The sequence below is a fragment of the Papio anubis genome, chromosome 2 (assembly GCF_008728515.1).
Source record: "Papio anubis isolate 15944 chromosome 2, Panubis1.0, whole genome shotgun sequence".
NCBI classification, from domain to species: Eukaryota; Metazoa; Chordata; class Mammalia; order Primates; family Cercopithecidae; genus Papio; species Papio anubis.
In genome coordinates, this window is record NC_044977.1 from 173,266,037 (window position 1) to 173,285,215 (window position 19,179).

At 38.9% G+C, this 19,179-nt stretch overlaps 1 protein-coding gene across 10 annotated transcripts in view; it reads right to left on the reverse strand.

The window, feature by feature from the left end:
• The window catches only part of NEK10 (NIMA related kinase 10), a 265,539-nt gene that overhangs the window by 90,852 nt on the left and 155,508 nt on the right, over positions 1 to 19,179 (reverse strand). For all 10 annotated transcript variants that reach the window (XR_644237.3, XR_644238.3, XM_009201822.3 and 7 more), the window contains exons 24-26: positions 10,758 to 10,887; positions 9,801 to 9,871; positions 108 to 321 (exon numbers count right to left, since the gene is read on the reverse strand). Coding sequence is in view for 8 of the 10 variants with exons in the window: in XM_009201822.3 (XP_009200086.1) it covers positions 108 to 321; positions 9,801 to 9,871; positions 10,758 to 10,887 (415 nt within the window). In the remaining 2 variants the exon portion in view is untranslated. The remainder of the gene's footprint in view (positions 1 to 107; positions 322 to 9,800; positions 9,872 to 10,757; positions 10,888 to 19,179) is intronic.

A 19,179-nucleotide genomic window follows, 5' to 3' on the forward strand; every position in this document is an offset into this window, starting at 1 on the left:
TGTAACTATTTTTCTAACTTTCAATGAATGTTCCTTAAAACAACCATCAACAACTTCAGACAGCACATTAGAGTGCATCATGAACAGATTAAAATATTTGCACTTACGTGAGATAGAAGAGCCAGCTCATGGTGACATGTGACGGCGTTCCGGTTGGCTTCCATAAAATACCTTTGTGTGCGTCTTCGTTCCCGTTCTAGCTTCTTCTCCAAGGACAACTGGGATGTAGATAAGTTGTCTAAATATTTCATCATGACATCTGATATCATCGAACTGACTTGTACAATATCTGGACGAGCTTCTGCATCAGGAGTGAGGCACCTAAGATAACATTAGGTAATTATAACGTTCTGGTCAATGTTGGGAGCAGGCCACAGAGTGTAAAGGATCAAGGTTAAACTCCACTGTGCATCCACTATGGCATTTTCACCTAAGATAACCTGGGGTAAGATGGATATCAAGCACAGCTTTGAGTCCAAGACTTCTCAAAAGGCATTTGGAAAGCTAAGGAAGGAAAAGGAGGCAGCACTATTCTCTTTGCACCTGGGCTGGAAGGTAAGGGTTCCAGGCTGAGCATGAAGATGTTCTCTGGGTCTCAGGATGGGCAGATGGGATCATCTTCTTCTGCACGGGTTGGCTGCTTTCTGAAATCACTGCTAACTCACTGGCAGATGGAAAAAAAAAAAAAAAAAAAAAGCCCAGTATCTAAGCCTTTCATTAGTGCGGATATTCAAATTCTTAGACTGCAGATGTTTAAACTGCTTCAAGGTAATATTAGCAGCTGAATTATCAGCTGAGCTTTTTTAAAAATCAAAAACAGAAAAGCAACGTAAGCTAGTTTTATAAATTATATAGCTACATATTATGGCACATGGGAATGGAAATGGCCTTTGTTCTCCTAGCATATAGTCATCTCCTTGCCTAAGGTAACTGTCCTAGTCCTGTATTTGCCATTACTGGAAAAGGCACCAAAAAGAAGACGCAGTTTAGCATCATAACTCAGCATGCAAGCTCTGGATCATTTTGCTGGGGTTTAAAACCTCATTTACCATTTATTAGGTCAGATCCTGGGCAAGTTACATAGCTTCTAAGTCTCAGATAGCCCACCTGTAAAATGAGATGATTATAGTATCTACCTCATTAAACTGGTAAGGTGTTTGAACGAGGTAATCTCTGTGAATGGCACACACGTTGTAAAATTTCAATAAATTGACAAGAAAATCCACACTTGTATGTATCCTCCATCCCTTCCTACATTTAACAAACACCAAGTCCTGTGACTTCTACCTTCTAAATATTTCTTGAATCCACATCCTTCCCCTGTAATCCCACAGCTATTTGGCTATTACAACATCACTTACTTGGACTACTGAAGGAGTCTCCCAAATAACACACTCATTTCTCGTCTACCTCTGGTCTGTACTGTAAACTGCTAACCAGAATAATATTCCTAAATCTGACTACATTATTTCTCTACTCAAAATTCTTCAATAGTTCTCATGGTCCAATAGGATAAAATTAAAATTCCCAGAATGCTACACAAGGTCTCTCTTGAACTGGCCATTACCTTCCTCCACTCTTTCCCCTCCCCCAGCAACACATCCATTGTGACTATCTGCACTTCCCCAAATGGCACCTGTCCTATACCCCCATTTGTTTGCTTATTTTATTCCATATGCTTGATTTTTTTTTCTTTTGCCAATGGTATCTTTCCCAGCCATCATCTCTTATATACTTGCCAAAATCCCACTCTTTTTCCAGGCTCCATTAGGAATACTTTTCGATTGCCCTCAGACAGATATCCTGAGCCCCTTTTGTACATTCTTTTTGCACCATTTGCACTTAAGTACTTAAAACTATTGTAATTATTTTATTATAATGGTCTGTTTCACCACTACACTGGAAACTTCTTCAGAAGAGGGACATGTGTCCTCTTCACTATGATCTCCCAGCACATACAATGGAATCTGAGTCCTGATAGCTATTCAGTAAATGAATGAATGAATCAATGAATAAATCCACAAACAAACTCAGCCTAACATCTTAAAAGTTTACCTACCTATAACCCAAAATATTTGGCCATAGACTTTTGGATTCCCAGGAACATTTCCTACCAGAAGTTCCAGGATAGCCTCGTTGCTCTGAAATGACTCCCTGCTTAGGTATTTCAGAGAAATTCTTAAAAGTAACTGAATCAGAGTAATAATACATGCTAAAGATTGTCTACCAATTATTCTGTAAACAAATAAGCATAAGATCTGGTCCTAGAAAAAACTGGGGATGTTCTCACCTCATCCACTTTGTCCCCACTCCACTCTGAGAGGCCAGATGGAAAGAATTAGAAGGATACCTTGTTCAATTACATTCATGTCATGTTTTAAGATATAAAGAATTGAAAGGGGTGAAAAATATAAAGATCCATTTGTCCTTGGAGCTAGCTGAAAGTATTAACTTTGTTAGTCCTCATGACTGCTTCTGAAGCAAAGCATCAGGCAGCTTATGCAACCAGGCACAGAGAAAGAAAAATAAAGCAATTGTTTTAATAGAATATTTTATGCATAAAAGGATAAGTTCTTCCTTTTTAAAAAGTAAACAGACAATATTCTCTTAATAGTATACTGGTAGGTAAAAATAGTAATCCTGGTACTGAGCAGAACAACAACAAAAAATAGTTATTTTCTGCCCCAAACTCCTCAGGGTTGCTAAGTTATTCTCCCAATTTGAAGGCCTGCTAGGAAAGACAAGTTTCAATAACAAATGTACTTGTACACCACATGAGCAAACAGGAAAAAAGAAAGATACTGCACATTAGAAATGCAAACTGTGTGAGCTCTACTTGACAAGGATGTGAAAAATAATGAGAAGATAGTAAAATAGAGGAAAGAAGATATATATGATTAGAAACAATATATTGTTTAGGAATGATTATAATAAACATTTCTGTCAAGAGCTATCTTCTATTTCAAAGGCTGTATCAAATTACTAAAGATTGGCTGTGAGCCTGATCTTTTGCTGAGTCATAATTGATCATTAAGAACACTTGCCTTTATGTGTCCCTTGCATCATTGCTTTAAGAAAATAGGAAATTTGAGTTTGTTCCCTAATTCTTTCAGAACTCAATTTTTTAATACTAAAAATCCAAAGCAAATTAAATATGCAATTGCATATAATTCATGATTGATTTCAGTTTTAAGTCAAATTTTCTAAAGATAAAACTTTATTTGGAATGTAAACCCAGACAATGAGGAGTCTTAAATAACTTTAAATAAAAATCAATTTACTACAGAATGCACCCTGCAATCTTAATTTATTATCAGATATAAAATTGAATTGTCAGTTCTAACTTATTATGGCATCTTAGTATTTTGAATTAAAAGAAACCTCAAGTTAAGAAGCTCTTGCCCTCAGCAAAGCCTTCACAGACGCTGGTCTGTGAAATGCTGCTTACTATTTGAGAGTTAATGATTGTCCAGGTCTCAGATTACACGGCCTTTCTTCAAAGAAACTTTTCCCAAATTCCCAGAGTAAGACAGGTCCTCTCATTGGCAATGAGGTAATCTCTCATTGCCCCCTTTACCACTTTTCATCACATTTATCACAATTTGCTTTATAGACTTCATTCTGTAAATCATACAATATCATTAATAATAATAATACTACCTAATTTCATTGAGTGCCTACCACTTGCTGGGTACTGTGTTAAGTGTGTCAGAAGCATTATCTTATTTAAGCTTTAAAACAAGCCCATGAAGTTAAGGGAGGAGAGTATCCTCATATTGCCTTATGCCCAATTTCTGCCTCCAAAGAAAGAAGAAGTAAAAACTAAAAGGCAGAAATGGAATCCACAGGCAGACAGCCCAGCACTGCGGCCTGGGTCTGGTACTTAAAAATCAGCCCCAGCCGGGCGCGGTGGCTCAAGCCTGTAATCCCAGCACTTTGGGAGGCCGAGACGGGCGGATCACGAGGTCAGGAGATCGAGACCATCCTGGCTAACACGGTGAAACCCCGTCTCTACTAAAAAATACAAAAAACTAGCCGGGTGCGGTGGCGGGCGCCTGTAGTCCCAGCTACTCGGGAGGCTGAGGCAGGAGAATGGCGTGAACCCGGGAGGCGGAGCTTGCAGTGAGCCGAGATCCGGCCATTGCACTCCAGCCTGGGCGGCAGAGCGAGACTCCGTCTCAAAAAAAAAAAAAAAATCAGCCCCTGAGCTAACTGCTTGTGTTATCTATAGATTTCGGACATTGTATGGAAAAGCATCGTGAAAATCCCTGTCCTGTTCTGTTCCGTTCTGATTACCAGTGAATGCAGCCCCCAGTCACGTACCCTCTGCTTGCTCAATCGATCACGACCCTTTCACACAGACCCCCCTAGAGTTGTAAGCCCTTAAAAGGGACAGGAATTGCTCACTTGGGGAGCTCGGTTTTTGGAGACGTGAGTCTGCTGATGCTCCCAGCTCCTTTCCTTCTATAACTCAGTGTCGGAGGGGTTCTTGTCTGCGGCTTGTCCTGCTACAAAGTAATTACTATTGCTACCCACACATCATAGATGAGAAAATTGGGCCTCAGGGAACTTAAATTGAGTAGAAGACCGGAGATTAGAATTCAGTTGACTCCAGAACCTGGTGATGCTCTAAACCTTTACACTCAATGTTGCTATCTGACTCCCCTACTAGTATGTTAACCCCAAGAGTCCTGGGTAGTCATAGCCAGGGTCTATTAGTTTCAGAAGAGATTTACAGTCCTATTTGCCCAGACTCACAAAATCAGACCAATGTCTCTGTACCTTGTTCTTTGCACTATCCCTCCCTCGCCCTTTGTGGCACTCAAATACCTATTAAAAGGAGAAATTAAATGCGCAAATATGGTACTTTTGTCTTGACACCTCTGATGACTCCATCAATTTTTAAGGTACTTTCCAAAAAACAACAGAAAACAGTAACAAATCATAGAGATGACCAGTTTAAATATATTTGGATTCCTTAGCAGCAAGGCATGATCCAGTGTTTGTGGAATCAAATGACTTAAAGACAGGTTCGTCTCATTTCCCATAATATTAACCATGATGATTGCCAAAATTGCTCAAATATTTACCATTCGGCAAGCCCTACCCTAAGTGATTTGCATATGTTACTTTGTGTAATCATCACATCAGCCTAATGAGACTGGTACTATTATGATTCTCATTCTACTAGATCAGAAAACAGGGATGCAGAAATAATGGTCAAATCACTCTTTTATTTTTATTTTTATTTAAAAAAAATGTTTTTGAGATTGAGTTTCGCTCTTGTTGCCCAGGCTGGAGCGCAATGGCTCAATCTCAGCTCATTGCAACCTCCACCTCCCAGATTCAGGTGATTCTCCTGCCTCAGCCTCCCAAGTAGCTGTGATTACAGGTGCACACCACCAGGCCTAGGCTAATTTTTGTATTTTTAGTGGAGATGGGGTTTCACCATGTTGGCCAGGCTGGTCTCAAACTCCTGACCTCAGGTGATCTGCCTGCCTCAGCCTCCCAAAGTGCTGGGATCACAGGTGTGAGCCATCGCACCTGGCCTCAAATCACTTTTTAGAGTCTGCAGTTTACATGACTTAGCCCCAGGTAGGCCTGTCTTCAGAGCTGGAGGCCCTTAATTAAGACTATAGATTTCGGCTTCACTGTTGTTTTATAGAAATGCTAGTGACTTTCACACATTGGTTTTGTATCCTGCAACTTTGCTGTTAAGTTGTTTATAAGCTTAAGGAGCTTTTGAGCCAATACTATTGGGTTTTCTAGATATAAGATAATGTCATCTGCAAACAGGGATAGTTTGACTTCTTCTCTTCCTATTTGGATACCCTTTCTTTCCCTTGCCTGACTGCTCTGACCAGTACTTTCAATACTATGTTGAAGTATTGTCTTGTGCTGATTGGCAAGGGAAATGCTTCCAGCTCTTGCCCATTCAGTATAACGTTGGCTGTGGGTCAAGCCAAGAGCCAGATCAGGAATGCAATCCCATTCACAATTGCAAAAAGAATAAAATACCTAGGAATACAGATAACCAAGGAAGTAAAAGAGCTTTACAGAGAGAACTACAAAACACTGCTCAAAGAAATCAGAGATGACACAAACAAATGGAAAAATATCCCATGCTCACAGATAGGAAGAATCAATATCATTACAATGACAATACTGTCCAAAGCAATTTATAGATTCAGTGCTATTCTTATCAAACTACCAATGACATTCTTCACACAACTAAAAAACAAAAAAATTTAATTTACATGGAACCAAAAGAGCACCTGAATAGCCAAGGCAATCCTAAGAAAAAAAACAAAACAAAAGAAAACAAAACAAAAACAAAAAACAAAGCTTGAGTCATCATGCTACCTGACTTCAAACTATACTACAGGGCTACAGTAACTGAAACAGCATGGTATTGACACAAAAACAGACACATAGACCAATGGACCAGAAACGAGAACCCAGAAATAAGGCTGCACACCTACAACCATCTGATCTTCAAGAAACCCGACAAAAACAAGCAATGGGGAAAAGATTCCTTATATAATAAATGGTGCTGGGATAACTGGCTAGTCATATGCAGAAAACTGAAATTGAACCCCTTTACAAAAATCTGAACTGAACCCCATATACAAAAATCAACTCAAGACAGATTAAAGACTTAAATGTGAAACCCAAAACTATAAAAACCCTGGAAGACAACCTAGGCAATACCATTCAGAACACAGGCACGGGCAAAAATTTCATGACAAAGATGCCAAAAGCAAAAATTGACAAGGTGGGGGTCTGGCGCAATTACTCATGACTGTAATCCCAGCATTTTGGGAGGCCGAGGCAGGTGGATCATGAGGTTAGGAGATCGAGACCAACCTGGCTAACACCGTGAAACCCTGTCTCTACTAAAAATACAAAAAAGTAGCCGGGTGTGGTGGCACAGGCCTATAGTTCCAGCTACTCAGGAGGCTGAGGCAGGAGAATCGCTTGAACCCGGGGAGGTGGAGGTTGCAGTGAGCCAAGATCATGCCACTGCACTCCAGCCTGGGCGACAGAGCAAGACTCCACCTCAAAAGGAAACAAAGAAGGAAAGAAAGAAAGAGAGAAAGAGAGAGAGAGAGAGAAAGAGAGGGAGGGAGGGAGGAAGGAAGGAAGGAAGGAAGGAAGGAAGGAAGGAAGGAAGGAAGGAAGGAAGGAAGGAAGGAAGGAAGGAAGGGAAAAAATTGACAAGCGGGATTTAATTAAACTAAAGAGCTTCTGCATAGCAAGAAAAGAAAGAAAGAAAGAAAAGAAAGAAAGAAAGAAAGAAAAGAAAGAAAGAAAGAAAGAAAGAAAGAAAGAAAGAAAGAAAGAAAGAAAGAAAATTGACAAGTGGGATTTAATTAAACTAAAGAGCTTCTGCACAGCAAAGGAGACTATCAACAGAGTAAACAGACAACCTACAGAACAGAAGAAAATTTTTGCAAACTATGCACCTGACAAATTTCTAATATGCAGCTTCTATAAAGAACTTAAGCAAATTTACAAGAGAAAAACAACCCCATTAAAAAATGGGCAAAGAACATGAACAGACACTACACAAAATAAGACATACATGTAGTCAACAAGCATGAAATAAAGCTCAACATTACTGATCATTAGAGAAATGCAAATCAAAATCACAATGAGATACCATTTTTTACCAGTCAGAATGGCTATTATTAAAAAGCTAAAAAAAATAACAGATGCTGGAAAGGTTCAGCATAAAAGGAACACTTATGCACTATTGGTGGGAGTGTAAATTAGTTCCACCATTGTGGAAAACAATGTGTAGTGATTCCCCAAAGACATAAAAACAGAACTACTATTCAACCCAGCAATCCCATTACTGGTTCTATACCTAAAGGAATACAAATCATTCTATCATAAAAACACTTGCACACATATGTTCATTGCAGCATTATTCACAATAGCAAAGACATGGAATCAACATAAATGCCCATAAATTCTAGATTGAAAAGAGAAGATATGGTATATACACACCATGGAATACTATGCAGCCATAAAAAGCAACAACATCATGTCTTTTGTAGGAACATGGCTGGAACTGGAGGCCATTATCCTTAACAAACTAATGCAGGAACAGAAAACCAAATATTGCGTGTTTTCACTTGTAAGTGGGAGTTAAATGATGAGAACACCTGGCCCCATAAAGGGGAACAGCAGACACTGGGATTTATTGGAGGGTGGAGGGTAGGAGGAAGGATAGCATCAGGAAAAATAGCTATTGGGCCTAGGCTTAATACCTGGGTGATGAAACAATCTATACAACAGACCCCCATGACACAAGTTTACCTGCATAACAAACCTGCACATGTACCTCTGAATTTAAAAATTAAAAAAAAAATCAATTAAAAAAAGAAGACTGTAGATTACTATTGTGCCAAAGAAAGAAAGGTTTAGATATCATCCTACAAAAACTGGTGAGGAGTAATATTAGTATAAACAATGGCTAGGAGGAGAAATCAAAGGGAAAGGGGTATAGTCACAATAATACATCTATTATATTTCATCAGAGATGGAGCTAAGTGCTAGCACAGATACCAGCCCAAGTTTTAAAAGACTCAGAAGGCAGATGGAAAAAGATTCTATCTGGGGTGACTCCAGAATTTCTACAATCCAAAATACTGAGGATTTGGCTCAGTTTGATGGGATGGAGAAATCCCATCAACTTAAGTACCCAACTTAAGTACCCAAGATGCAACTTAAGTACCCACCTTAAGTACCCAACTTAAGTATCCAAGAAGGTCCAGAAATAGCAATCAGCCAGATACATGAGTCATTTACTCATACAAGCAATATTTATTAAGGGTCTACTCTGCGTCAATCACTGCTTTGGGCAATAAAAGCTACAAACTAAACTGACTAAGTCCCTGCTCTTGAGTTTCCATTTTGGTGGGGAAGAGACAGACAATAAACAAAAAGCAGGTATGCACATGTGTAATATGTCAAGGATGATGAGTGCCGTGAGCTTTATAAAGCAGGCAAGGAGGTTACAGAGTACTGCGAGGTAGGGGGGCACTCGGGGTGGGGAACATTTTAGCAGAGACCCAGATGAAGTGAGGGCCTGTGTCATGCATATATCTGAGGAAAGAGAGTTGTAGGAAACCATGAAAGCAAGGGCAAAAGTCTAGAAGGAGGGTGCATGCCAGGACTAGTGGGAAGCCCCATGTGGCTGGAGCAGAGAAAACAGGAGGGGAAGTGGGAGGGAGCATGGGTGACAGGCCAGCAGGGATTGGCCAAAACTTTGGAAGTGCAACTAGATAATGACTTTCATTAAACTCCTGCTATAGTGATAGCTAGAGCTCCTGATTCTCTTTGAAAAATTATGATAAATCACATTATCAATTTAAAAATGGAAACGAAAAAGTACCTGCAACTTTATCATCTAACATGGCTTTTTGTTTCATGTGTTCTTGTCTGGCCTTTTTCCAATTTTTTGCATATTTTTATGGGGTTTGTCAGGTTACAAAAAGTTTTACATCATATTTGTCTTACCCACATGTCATCATGTGTTTTACAGGTTGTTACAAACCCTTCCAAATAATCGTTCTAGTGGTTGCATAATAAGTGAATGCTCTACTTCCTCTTGGACACTTAAGTAGCTTCCAGATAGTCACTGTTACTGATGATGCACAAACCTCTTTCTAGATTTGGATTATGTGGGGACCCTTTCTCTTCATGAGCTTTTATTCATAAACAGTGATTTATTATAGACATGAGGTATTTCTTGATTGTCCCTACATGTCTGAAGCTGCGAGACTAATTACCTGCTGATGGTGTCTGTTACTTTTTCAGAGTAGATACCTTCTGGCACTGGTTCATATACCGCCTCCACTATCTGCAAAACAAACAGACTAGAGTGATGGAAGTCAAGGGGCCACAGATGTCTTTGAATAGTTAATACTTGACCATAACCTGAGAGCTACTAATTAAGCAGTATAACTTCAAACACAAATTTCAGTCAGAAATCCCAACCAAATAAAGCATTTGCATCAATTAAACAGTTCTTGAACATGGAATTATATTCTCCAAGCTGAGTTAAAATTAACCTTCGATTCATAATAAAATAGTGTATGGGATGATATAAGGTGCTGGGTTGTGAGTAGTCCAGACTGCAATTAAAAATAAAAGACCAGCGAGGTGCAGTGACTCACGCCTGTAATCCTAGCACTTTGGGAGGCCAAGGCAGGTGGATTACCTGAGGTCAGGAGTTCAAGACCAGCATGGCCAACGTGGTGAAACCTCATCTCTACTAAAAAAATTAAAAAAAAAATTAACCAGGTGTGGTGGCACATGCCTGTAATCCCAGCTACCCAGGAAGCTGAGGCAGGAGAATTGCTTGAGCCCAGGAGGCGGAGGTTGCAGTGAACCAAGATCATGCCACTGCACTCCAGCCTAGCTGACAGAGTGAGACTGTCTCAAAATAAATAAATAAATAAATAAATAAATAAATAAATAAATAAATAAAATGAATAAAAAATAGAAGACCAAAAAGTCTTTAAATAATTTTGTATTATAAATAAAGACAATTATAGAGGGAAATAAGCCATTATATGAGATATATATTTAGAAGAAAGTGGAAAAAATAAACTGGATCATGCAGTTAATAAAACAATTCTTGCTTTTAATGGGCAGTTATATAAAAATCACAAAGATCTGTTTAATAAGAAAAGGAATTGCATTTTTAGCTACACGAGACCCTTTTGTCTCACAGTGTTGCTTACTTTTGTAGCCAAGGACAGCATGTTAGTGCTGTAGAATGGGGGATTCAAAGTCGCCATCTGATAAAGGATGCAGCCTGCTGCCCAGACATCAGCCTTCTCCCCGTACGGCTCACTCTTCAGTACCTCGGGGCTGACATAAAATAAGGACATTAATACATACTAAGGAAGGGAGAATCCGCTCAGAAAGATCCAATTTTCAAGCTTTATTGGAGTTATTTTTTAAGTATCTGAAATGCTTAACATAATCACTATTTCAGGAAAGGATATCAAAAAGTCTGTTTGAAATTTCCCAGCCTCAGATGAACCCGGAAGCATATCAAGCAATTCCAGCTTAAGCACTAAATACCAATAACTCATATAAATATCACCTAGTATGCATCCAAAGATGTGTGTATTTACAGAAAGAACAAGCCCACTGTGGTAGATGGAGTTGCTGGCCCCAGTTCTTTGCTGCTCTGGGAGCTTCTGTACATCCCACCCTTGCTGTAGCCTCTTCTGGGCAGTGTCCCTCATCTTCTCCTGCCTTTGGTTTGACTGTGATTTCTTCCTTTGACCAATGGAATGTGGAAGTGACAATGAGCCTGATGAGAGCCTCAGTCTGAACAGGTACTGAGGACTTCCATTTATCCTTCTAGGAGCTTCAGTCCACTACTAGAGGAAGAATGTGTCCCAGGTAGCTTCCACCCTTGCAGCCTGGGCCCAGCATAAGACACACAGAACCAATCTGCCCCCAGACAACCCATATACTAACAGGCTGGAGGAGAACGAGCCTAGCAGGCTCACATATCTGTGATTTTGAAGTTCAATGCCACTGAAACTTTGTGGTGATTAATGATAAGGTGTTAACACGGAAAAAGCTGACTGATAGAGCCTTCCCCTTTGCTATTCAGCTCTAGCATATAAAGTAGGGGGAAGACTATATTTAAATACGTTGCAGGAAATGACAATATCTCCCATGTTCACTGCTTCTGAAATTGCCACACAATTTACACAACATTTAAATAATCTGCAAGGGTTCATGAATTTATTTTTTAATTTAATTGGATTTAATTTATGTGGAGGCAAGTGTAGTTCCCTTGGACATTTTGTACTAATAGAAGTTTCCTCTAATATAAATGTACATTAAAAAACAAAGTACTAAAAGTACTTAACACACACACACCCTAAATTAAGTAGCTTACTAATTCAGTTCCATAATAAGTACTTGGGTCTCACCTCAGTACTCTAATGGAGTAAAGATTAATACAGTTAACTTTGACAGTGGGTTAAAATATAAAGAAATTTATAAATTGGCATCAAAACAATCAGGGCAGGTATAAATCAGTATTGACTTAAAAATAATCAACAAATTACTGTTCTTGAGAGGAAGAATTCGTAGTTTAAGATTTACAGTATGTATTTGCAAAGAAAAGTATGATTTCTAGGTCTATCAGTTAAGCATTTTCATATTCAGTGTTTTTCAGTTCAGTAATATGGAAATTGGGGAACTGGGGCTGAGATTTCCACAGGGCTCTGCTGGTTCTAACAGTACAAAAAGTATTCCCTGCCATCCCTTCATCAACTGCTCACGTTAAAAAAAAAAAAAAATGATTTAACAAGAAGAAAACATGCTCAACACAGAAAATGTCTTTGGCTCCCCACAAATTTCTCATATTCTCATCTATTGAGATATCAGAAGATTTGCTTCATATTTCCAAAAGATCACAAAGCACAAGCTGTGAGTGTTCCACCCATATCCCCTCAAATCCCTTTTGCATTTCCTATTTTTGGTGTGCTTTCACTCCCCGCAGCCAGCACCTGTACTTGTTCGGAGGACAGCTTTCCATTTTTTCCTCAAAAGATAAATTTTCAATGTCTCTTTCATAAGGGCACTAATCCCATTGGTGAGGACAGAGTCTTCATGACCTAATCACCTACCACAGGCCACACTTCCTAACACTATCACGCTGCAGGTTAGGATTTCAATATAAGAATTTTGGAGAGACACAAGCATTCAATCTGTAGCAGACTTTCCTCTTGAAACACTGCTGTTTTTCACTCATCCAGTAAATATGACTAAGCATCTCCAAAATACTAGTCACTCTTCTACCTGCTTGGAATATACCAACAAAGACATCTGTCCTTCATGGGGCTTACCTTCCAGTAAGGGACAGGAGGCAGAGAAGATATAAAATGTAAGAAAATAACTTAAAAGTAAATGATGTAGTATTTTAATAAGTGAAAAATGCTGTAGGAAAATAAACTTGACTAGAGTAAAGGAGGTCTGGAGAGGAGGAAAGGTGGCAAGTTGCAATATTAGAAAAAATGGTTCCTTCCTCCCTCTCCGATACCACAGAATGACCCTTCAGTGGCTTCCTGCTTCATTCACGCATTCATCTTCTCTTCACACTTTACTCTCTCCTTGGATAATTTCATTCACATCCAAGGCTTCCAGTGAAACTATATGCTGGTAACTCGCAGACCTAATTTTCATTCCTCAAGCCCCTTAAGTGCACACAGAGAAGAAGGCTCTGTTACAAATCACTGATGAAAATAGGGTTAAAGCAGTGGACTCTAAACAATTTGCCTATTTTATAAATTAGAGCAGAGAACTCATCCCAAGTCAACAATGCTTACTTTCTTGAATTTCAAGCACTGTTTCTGAGGTGTATAAAACAACCCTGCAGGACAAAGGCCTGAGTATCTGCAACAGGAAGATAGCTCCCTGGGAGATATCTTAAAGCCCTGGGCCTGTGACTGTCTTTGCCCCCACATTACTTCCTGAGGCAAACATTTCTATTTATTTTTCTACTTCCACCTCTGCTTCCATTTGCACTTCAAACCTAGTCACTTCACGCAATCCTTTTAAATATGTGTGTGTGCTATGGGAGCTTTTTCTTAATCTGCAAGACTCCAGGGTGACTACTCTGCGTCCCAGGGAACGTTTCTGATGTCAAGAGTTAATGTTTCCAGGATATCTGCTGGCTTCAGATTTGCCCCTAATTCCTGGTGTGTCCAGCATTACCACATTAGCAGTTAAATTTATCCTCTAAATGCTAGTTCTTTCCTCAAAAGACAAGATTATAATATCTGACAACTAAGAGTTTATAAGAACTAGTTTATTTTCACCAGGTATGAGAAATTGAAGATGAAATTAAAACCTTAAGAGAAATTGAAAAACTATCATTGCAGAAGTAACTCATTGACAATATAATGCTATAGAATCTTGGAAACAGTGACACTTAGAGATGTCATAAAAGAAAATGTTCCCTTAACAAGTGTTAGAAAATACTAATAAAAGAATCTCAAGGAGTTTGGGACACAGTGAGGGCTAAATTGTTTGAAGACTATTACAATAGTCTTACAAAAGAGACTTACAGTAGTAAGTCTATTTTATTGAAGTTATTTATCCAATAATATTTGCTTCATTAGATAAAGAGAGAAAAGGGATTTTTGCATCCCACTGCAATGTGTTAATTCTGAGTCTATTAAAAAGTACATTTAGTTCTCAGGTACTGGCTATCACACCTTCATCTCCCGGGAGTACCTTAAATATAAAGGAGAAAGAGAACTAACTTATCACTGTTTCTGAAAAAGGAACATAAACCTTCCGTCTGAAGGTTTAAGATCCACTATTTGTGCATTCAAGGAGGCAAAACTCATGAGAATAAAATGCTGACCTGAGGTGACAGAATTAAGTCTGTGTGCCATAAATACCATTTATTTAGACTGAAAATCAAACGATGCTCTAATTATAATTCATTGTACAGCATGTAGCAATATAAGATGAATCAAATGTGTGTGTGTGTATTCTTGTGTGTATGCACGTGTTTGTGGATGCCTGTGTGTTTGTATGTGTATGTGAATGTTTGTGTGCATGTCCATGGATACTTATGGTTGCTGAAGGGTAGGTATACCGTTGCTGAGAAATGGCTCAAAAAACCATCACTATGGTAGGATAGGAGTTAATGAGAACTAATGAGGATGCAGAAACTTGGAAAAACCCTGAGGAAATAAATCTCAGTGCATTTTCTGGAAAGAGTGAGCAACATAATAGATATATGGTGAGATAAGCATAGTTTGGCAGAAAAGACACTAAACAGAATCATGAATGTAGAGATCCATCCATGACTTGATCTTTTTCTATGAGGTCCTACTTAGCATAAGCACTTAATAGCATTGATAAAATATAATCTGGTCCCACTGGAGCCACAAAAATTAAAGAGCACCTTGATCAGCCTTACGGCATTCTCCACTATGGAGGAGTAAAGGGATTGAGCCCGAAAAGAGACTGGAAGGCTGGGCAAGCGCACTAATGCGGTGATCAGGGAAATGAGAAGATGAAAGCCATAGGACTTCAGAATCGATTGGATGTGGGGAGGAGAAAAAGAGAAAGGAAAGATGATCCCCTCCTCCTCTAGGCTCCAAGTATTTGGTTCTGGTGACTAAATGGGTATAAGAGTCATTAACACAGATACAGGGGGAGCAGATATGCAGGAAGAAACTACATCAATTTGGAATATATTAATGCATGTATGTCTGCAAGATTCACAATTGGGGATATGCAATGGGCAACATCATTCCAGATGTGAAGAGTCTCTCAAAACCTTATCTTTAGAGCATGTGCTGTCTATAAGCCTGGTATCACGGAAATGTTCTCAGCTCATAGGTGACTACTGTCATTAAGTAGTTAGTTAAAAAAGATTTGATACCTAAACAGCTCTGACTTTTCTGAACACAAACCTCTTACAGAGAGACAAGAGAATGAGATGACACATTCAAGAGCTGTGGAATAATATCCTATGCCATTAAAAGAAATTGGCACACCTGTAACGCAAATTTGAGAGCCTGCCTGCTTCTGGACTGCATCCAGCATTGACAGCTTTATCCACTAAAAATACAAGACAGTCAGTTAAATTTGAATTACTTTTAAAAATGCAATAGTTGGAACATATGCTAAAAAATACAGTAAATGGGACATAAACTAAAATATTCATTGGTGTTTATTCAAAATTCAAATTTCATTGGACACCCTGCATTTCATTTGGCAATCCTAAATTGCAGTATTGTTCATGTACTCTCCTTTCTTAGTGTTTAAGTCATCTTTATTCTAGAAAGGCACAAAAAGAGCTATTTAAACACTATCTATGGTTTTCTGTACTTACGTTACAAAAATAGCAAAGCAGAGTATTTATATGGGGCATCTGGGACACTTCTCTAAATGCTTTCTATTTCTCTCATGTTGCATGAAGCTGTGTATTAACATGCCTTAACAACCAATGAAATCAATGATTTAAAAGTTCTTTAAAATATAAGCAGCATCTTAAAGTACAAAACACATTTGAATATACGAAATGTTAAATTCAGGCCTAGTTTTTACAAACATTTTTACCAAATGTCTCTGTAAATGTTAAATTAAATAATAAACAAACTGGAGTAGAAGCCATCAGAATAGCCTCCTTAGTCCCATAGCAAAGGTGGGTCATGACTGGTTTCTAGATGCCAGACCCTGTTATTAGGTCACCTAGCTCCTATGGATTATGTTTAGGGACATGTATGTGAACAAAACCAGAATATTTCACCCCCCAAAAAGCACTTCTTTGGCATATTTCCATATAGCTATTCAAAGGAACTGCAAACTACAGAAATCTTGAAAATCTGTCTTTTGTGGAGGATATTTGCATCTGTAGAGAAAATCTACACTCATGAAACAAACAGTTAGGCTTTCTCTGAGCCCACTCCCACCCCACTCCCATCCGAATCTAGGAAAGATTAACTCACAGGAATGAGAGGGAGAGTATAACACCTTTGAAAGTCTGACAGAGACATGTTACCACAGGCCACCATCTATTCTTTCTGAGAACTACTATCTGTGAAATTTCATGTGTCTTAGTGTATTTTCTGTTGCTTATAACAGAATACCTGAAACTAGACAATTTATAAAGAAAAGGAACTTATTTCTTACAGTTCTGGAGGCCGAAAATCCAAGGATGAGGGGCTGCATCTAGTGAGGGCCTTCTTGCTGGTGCGGACTTTCTGCAGAGTCCTGAGGCAGCACGAGGCATCACACAGCAAAGGGGTTGAGAGTGTTCACTCGGGTCTCCCTCTTTTTATAAACCTCTAGTCCCATTCTCATAATAACTCATTAATTCTTTAATCCATGAATGGATCCTCATGATCCACTGGATCATAAGGGCTCTCCTCTCATGATCCAATGATCTCTTAAAGGTCCCATCTCCTAATACTGCCGCATGGGGAATTAAGTTTCAACATAAGTTTTGGAGGGAACAAACATTCAAACCATAGTACTCTGTATAACAAGACCACCTTCACTAGCCAGGCCTTTTCTTGTCCCTCCCTCCCATAACCTGTCTCGCCACTGTAGCAGGACAATTTTCAGACAAAACTCCTCAGACACCGAGTTAAAGAAGGAAGCGGTTTATTCGGCCAGAGGCATCAGCATGACTTCTGTCTCATGAGCTGAGCTCCCCAAGTGGGCAATTATTGTCCCTTTTAAGGGCTCACAACTCTAAGGGGGTGCGTGTGAGAGGGTCGTGACTGATTGAGCAAGCATGGGGTACGTGACTGGGGGCTGCAGGCACCAGTAATTAGATCGGAACAAAACAAGATAGGGATTTTCACAGTCCATTTCTATACAATGTCTGTAATCTATAGATAACAGAACCAATTAGGTCAGGGGTCAATCTTTAACTACCAGGCCCAGGGTACGGCGCCGGGCTGTCTGCCTGTGGATTTCATTTCTGCCTTTTAGTTTTTACTTCTTCTTTCTTTGGAGGCAGAAATTGGGCATAAGACGATATGAGGGGTGGTCTCCTCCCTTACCACAATCCAAGCCCCTATTCCTTCTGTAACTTCTGGATGGTATAAAACCTGCAGGCATCTGGCCTTTTCTAAGTTTTCATATTTCATATTGTTCTCACGTACACATGTGCAAGTAATAATTTATATACCTTTCTCCTATCAATTTATTATGCATTTGTTTTATGGACTCAAATTATCAAACCTTCAGAAAGGTAAGGAAGGAGGAAGTTATCTTCACTCCTACACATGATTCAGACCCCTAAATAACATTTTATGAACCAGAGTGACAAGACACTCCACTTGGAAGAGTTATCAGTGTACTTTTTATGAATGAGTGGTAGATAACTGCTATAACTAAAATAGATCCATTATTTGATAGATTAATGCACTACTTCTTCAAGTTAGGGAAACATTTGTTATCTAATATACATAAAAATCATAACAGTAAAAAACAGAAGAGATTGACACTGCATTATGCAAACCAGGACCTGTGAATACCAGTGTAGCTGTTGATCTGCCTTTAATTAGTTTCTTGTTTTTACTGCAAAATGATGAGTCAAATTAGACTCAATTTTCATCACCCCACTAGGATCAGCAGACATTGACCAAATGACACAATTGATTGCAGATCATTTTATGCGACACTCCAATTTATGTAGAATCTGTTCATGAGATAATAAATGTGCAAGTGCCATGAAAAATACTAAGTACTACACAACTGCAAAGTGGTATTATTACATAGAGAGATCTGTCACATTTCATAGGGACTGTGACAATAATGGAGCTAGAAAAAAACAGGCAGCAGAATAAATATGGTGGTGGAGTGGGGACTGTCATATTCCTGAATTCTGAGGAGTTCTGAGTGGACAACCAAATAGTTGACCTTCAGTCTATTGAAGTCAAAGTCAGGCCAAGAACTTTTACTATTATAGCTAAAAATGTTGCTAGTGGTGACAGGGGTGTCAGTTGTCCTTTCCATTAGGTGCAGTTTGGTAAAAGTATGTATGATCCCAAAACACGAGTGGCAGCCTACTCTCACCCTGTCTCACCCATGTTAGCCTCCCTCCTGATCTTTGCCCCTAGTTCATGGAAACCCCTGTCTGGCATGTTTACCCATTCATCTCCAAGCAATACTATGTGCCAGGAGCACATACTAGAATACAGGAGCAAACAAACACACACAAAATCCCTGGCCTCATGGAGTTTACATTCTGGTAAAGGAGACAACTAATATACTAATTAATTGATTGATTAAAATTTATTAGATGCCATGAAGAAAATAGACTATTTTTTAAAATAACATTTATCTCATGAATTGACTTTTAAACTGTTCTGTGGCCTTAATAGCCTGTTTGACTTTGGAGGTGAGGTTGGGTAGATATTAATTTCCTCACATCTGCAAGACAGAGAGATAATTTGTAGTATCTAGTCCTGTTCCAAATGCTATGTCCATCAATTAAAGACTGAAAATACCTTCATGACAGATATGCACATCGTTTTAAGATAAAGATTATATTTGTTTTTCAGTGTGGTTTAATCACTGAGGACAAAGTCAACAATATTTTCCAAATTAAATTTGTTCTATCAAAACAAATTCATGAACATGTAAATAATTTTTGAT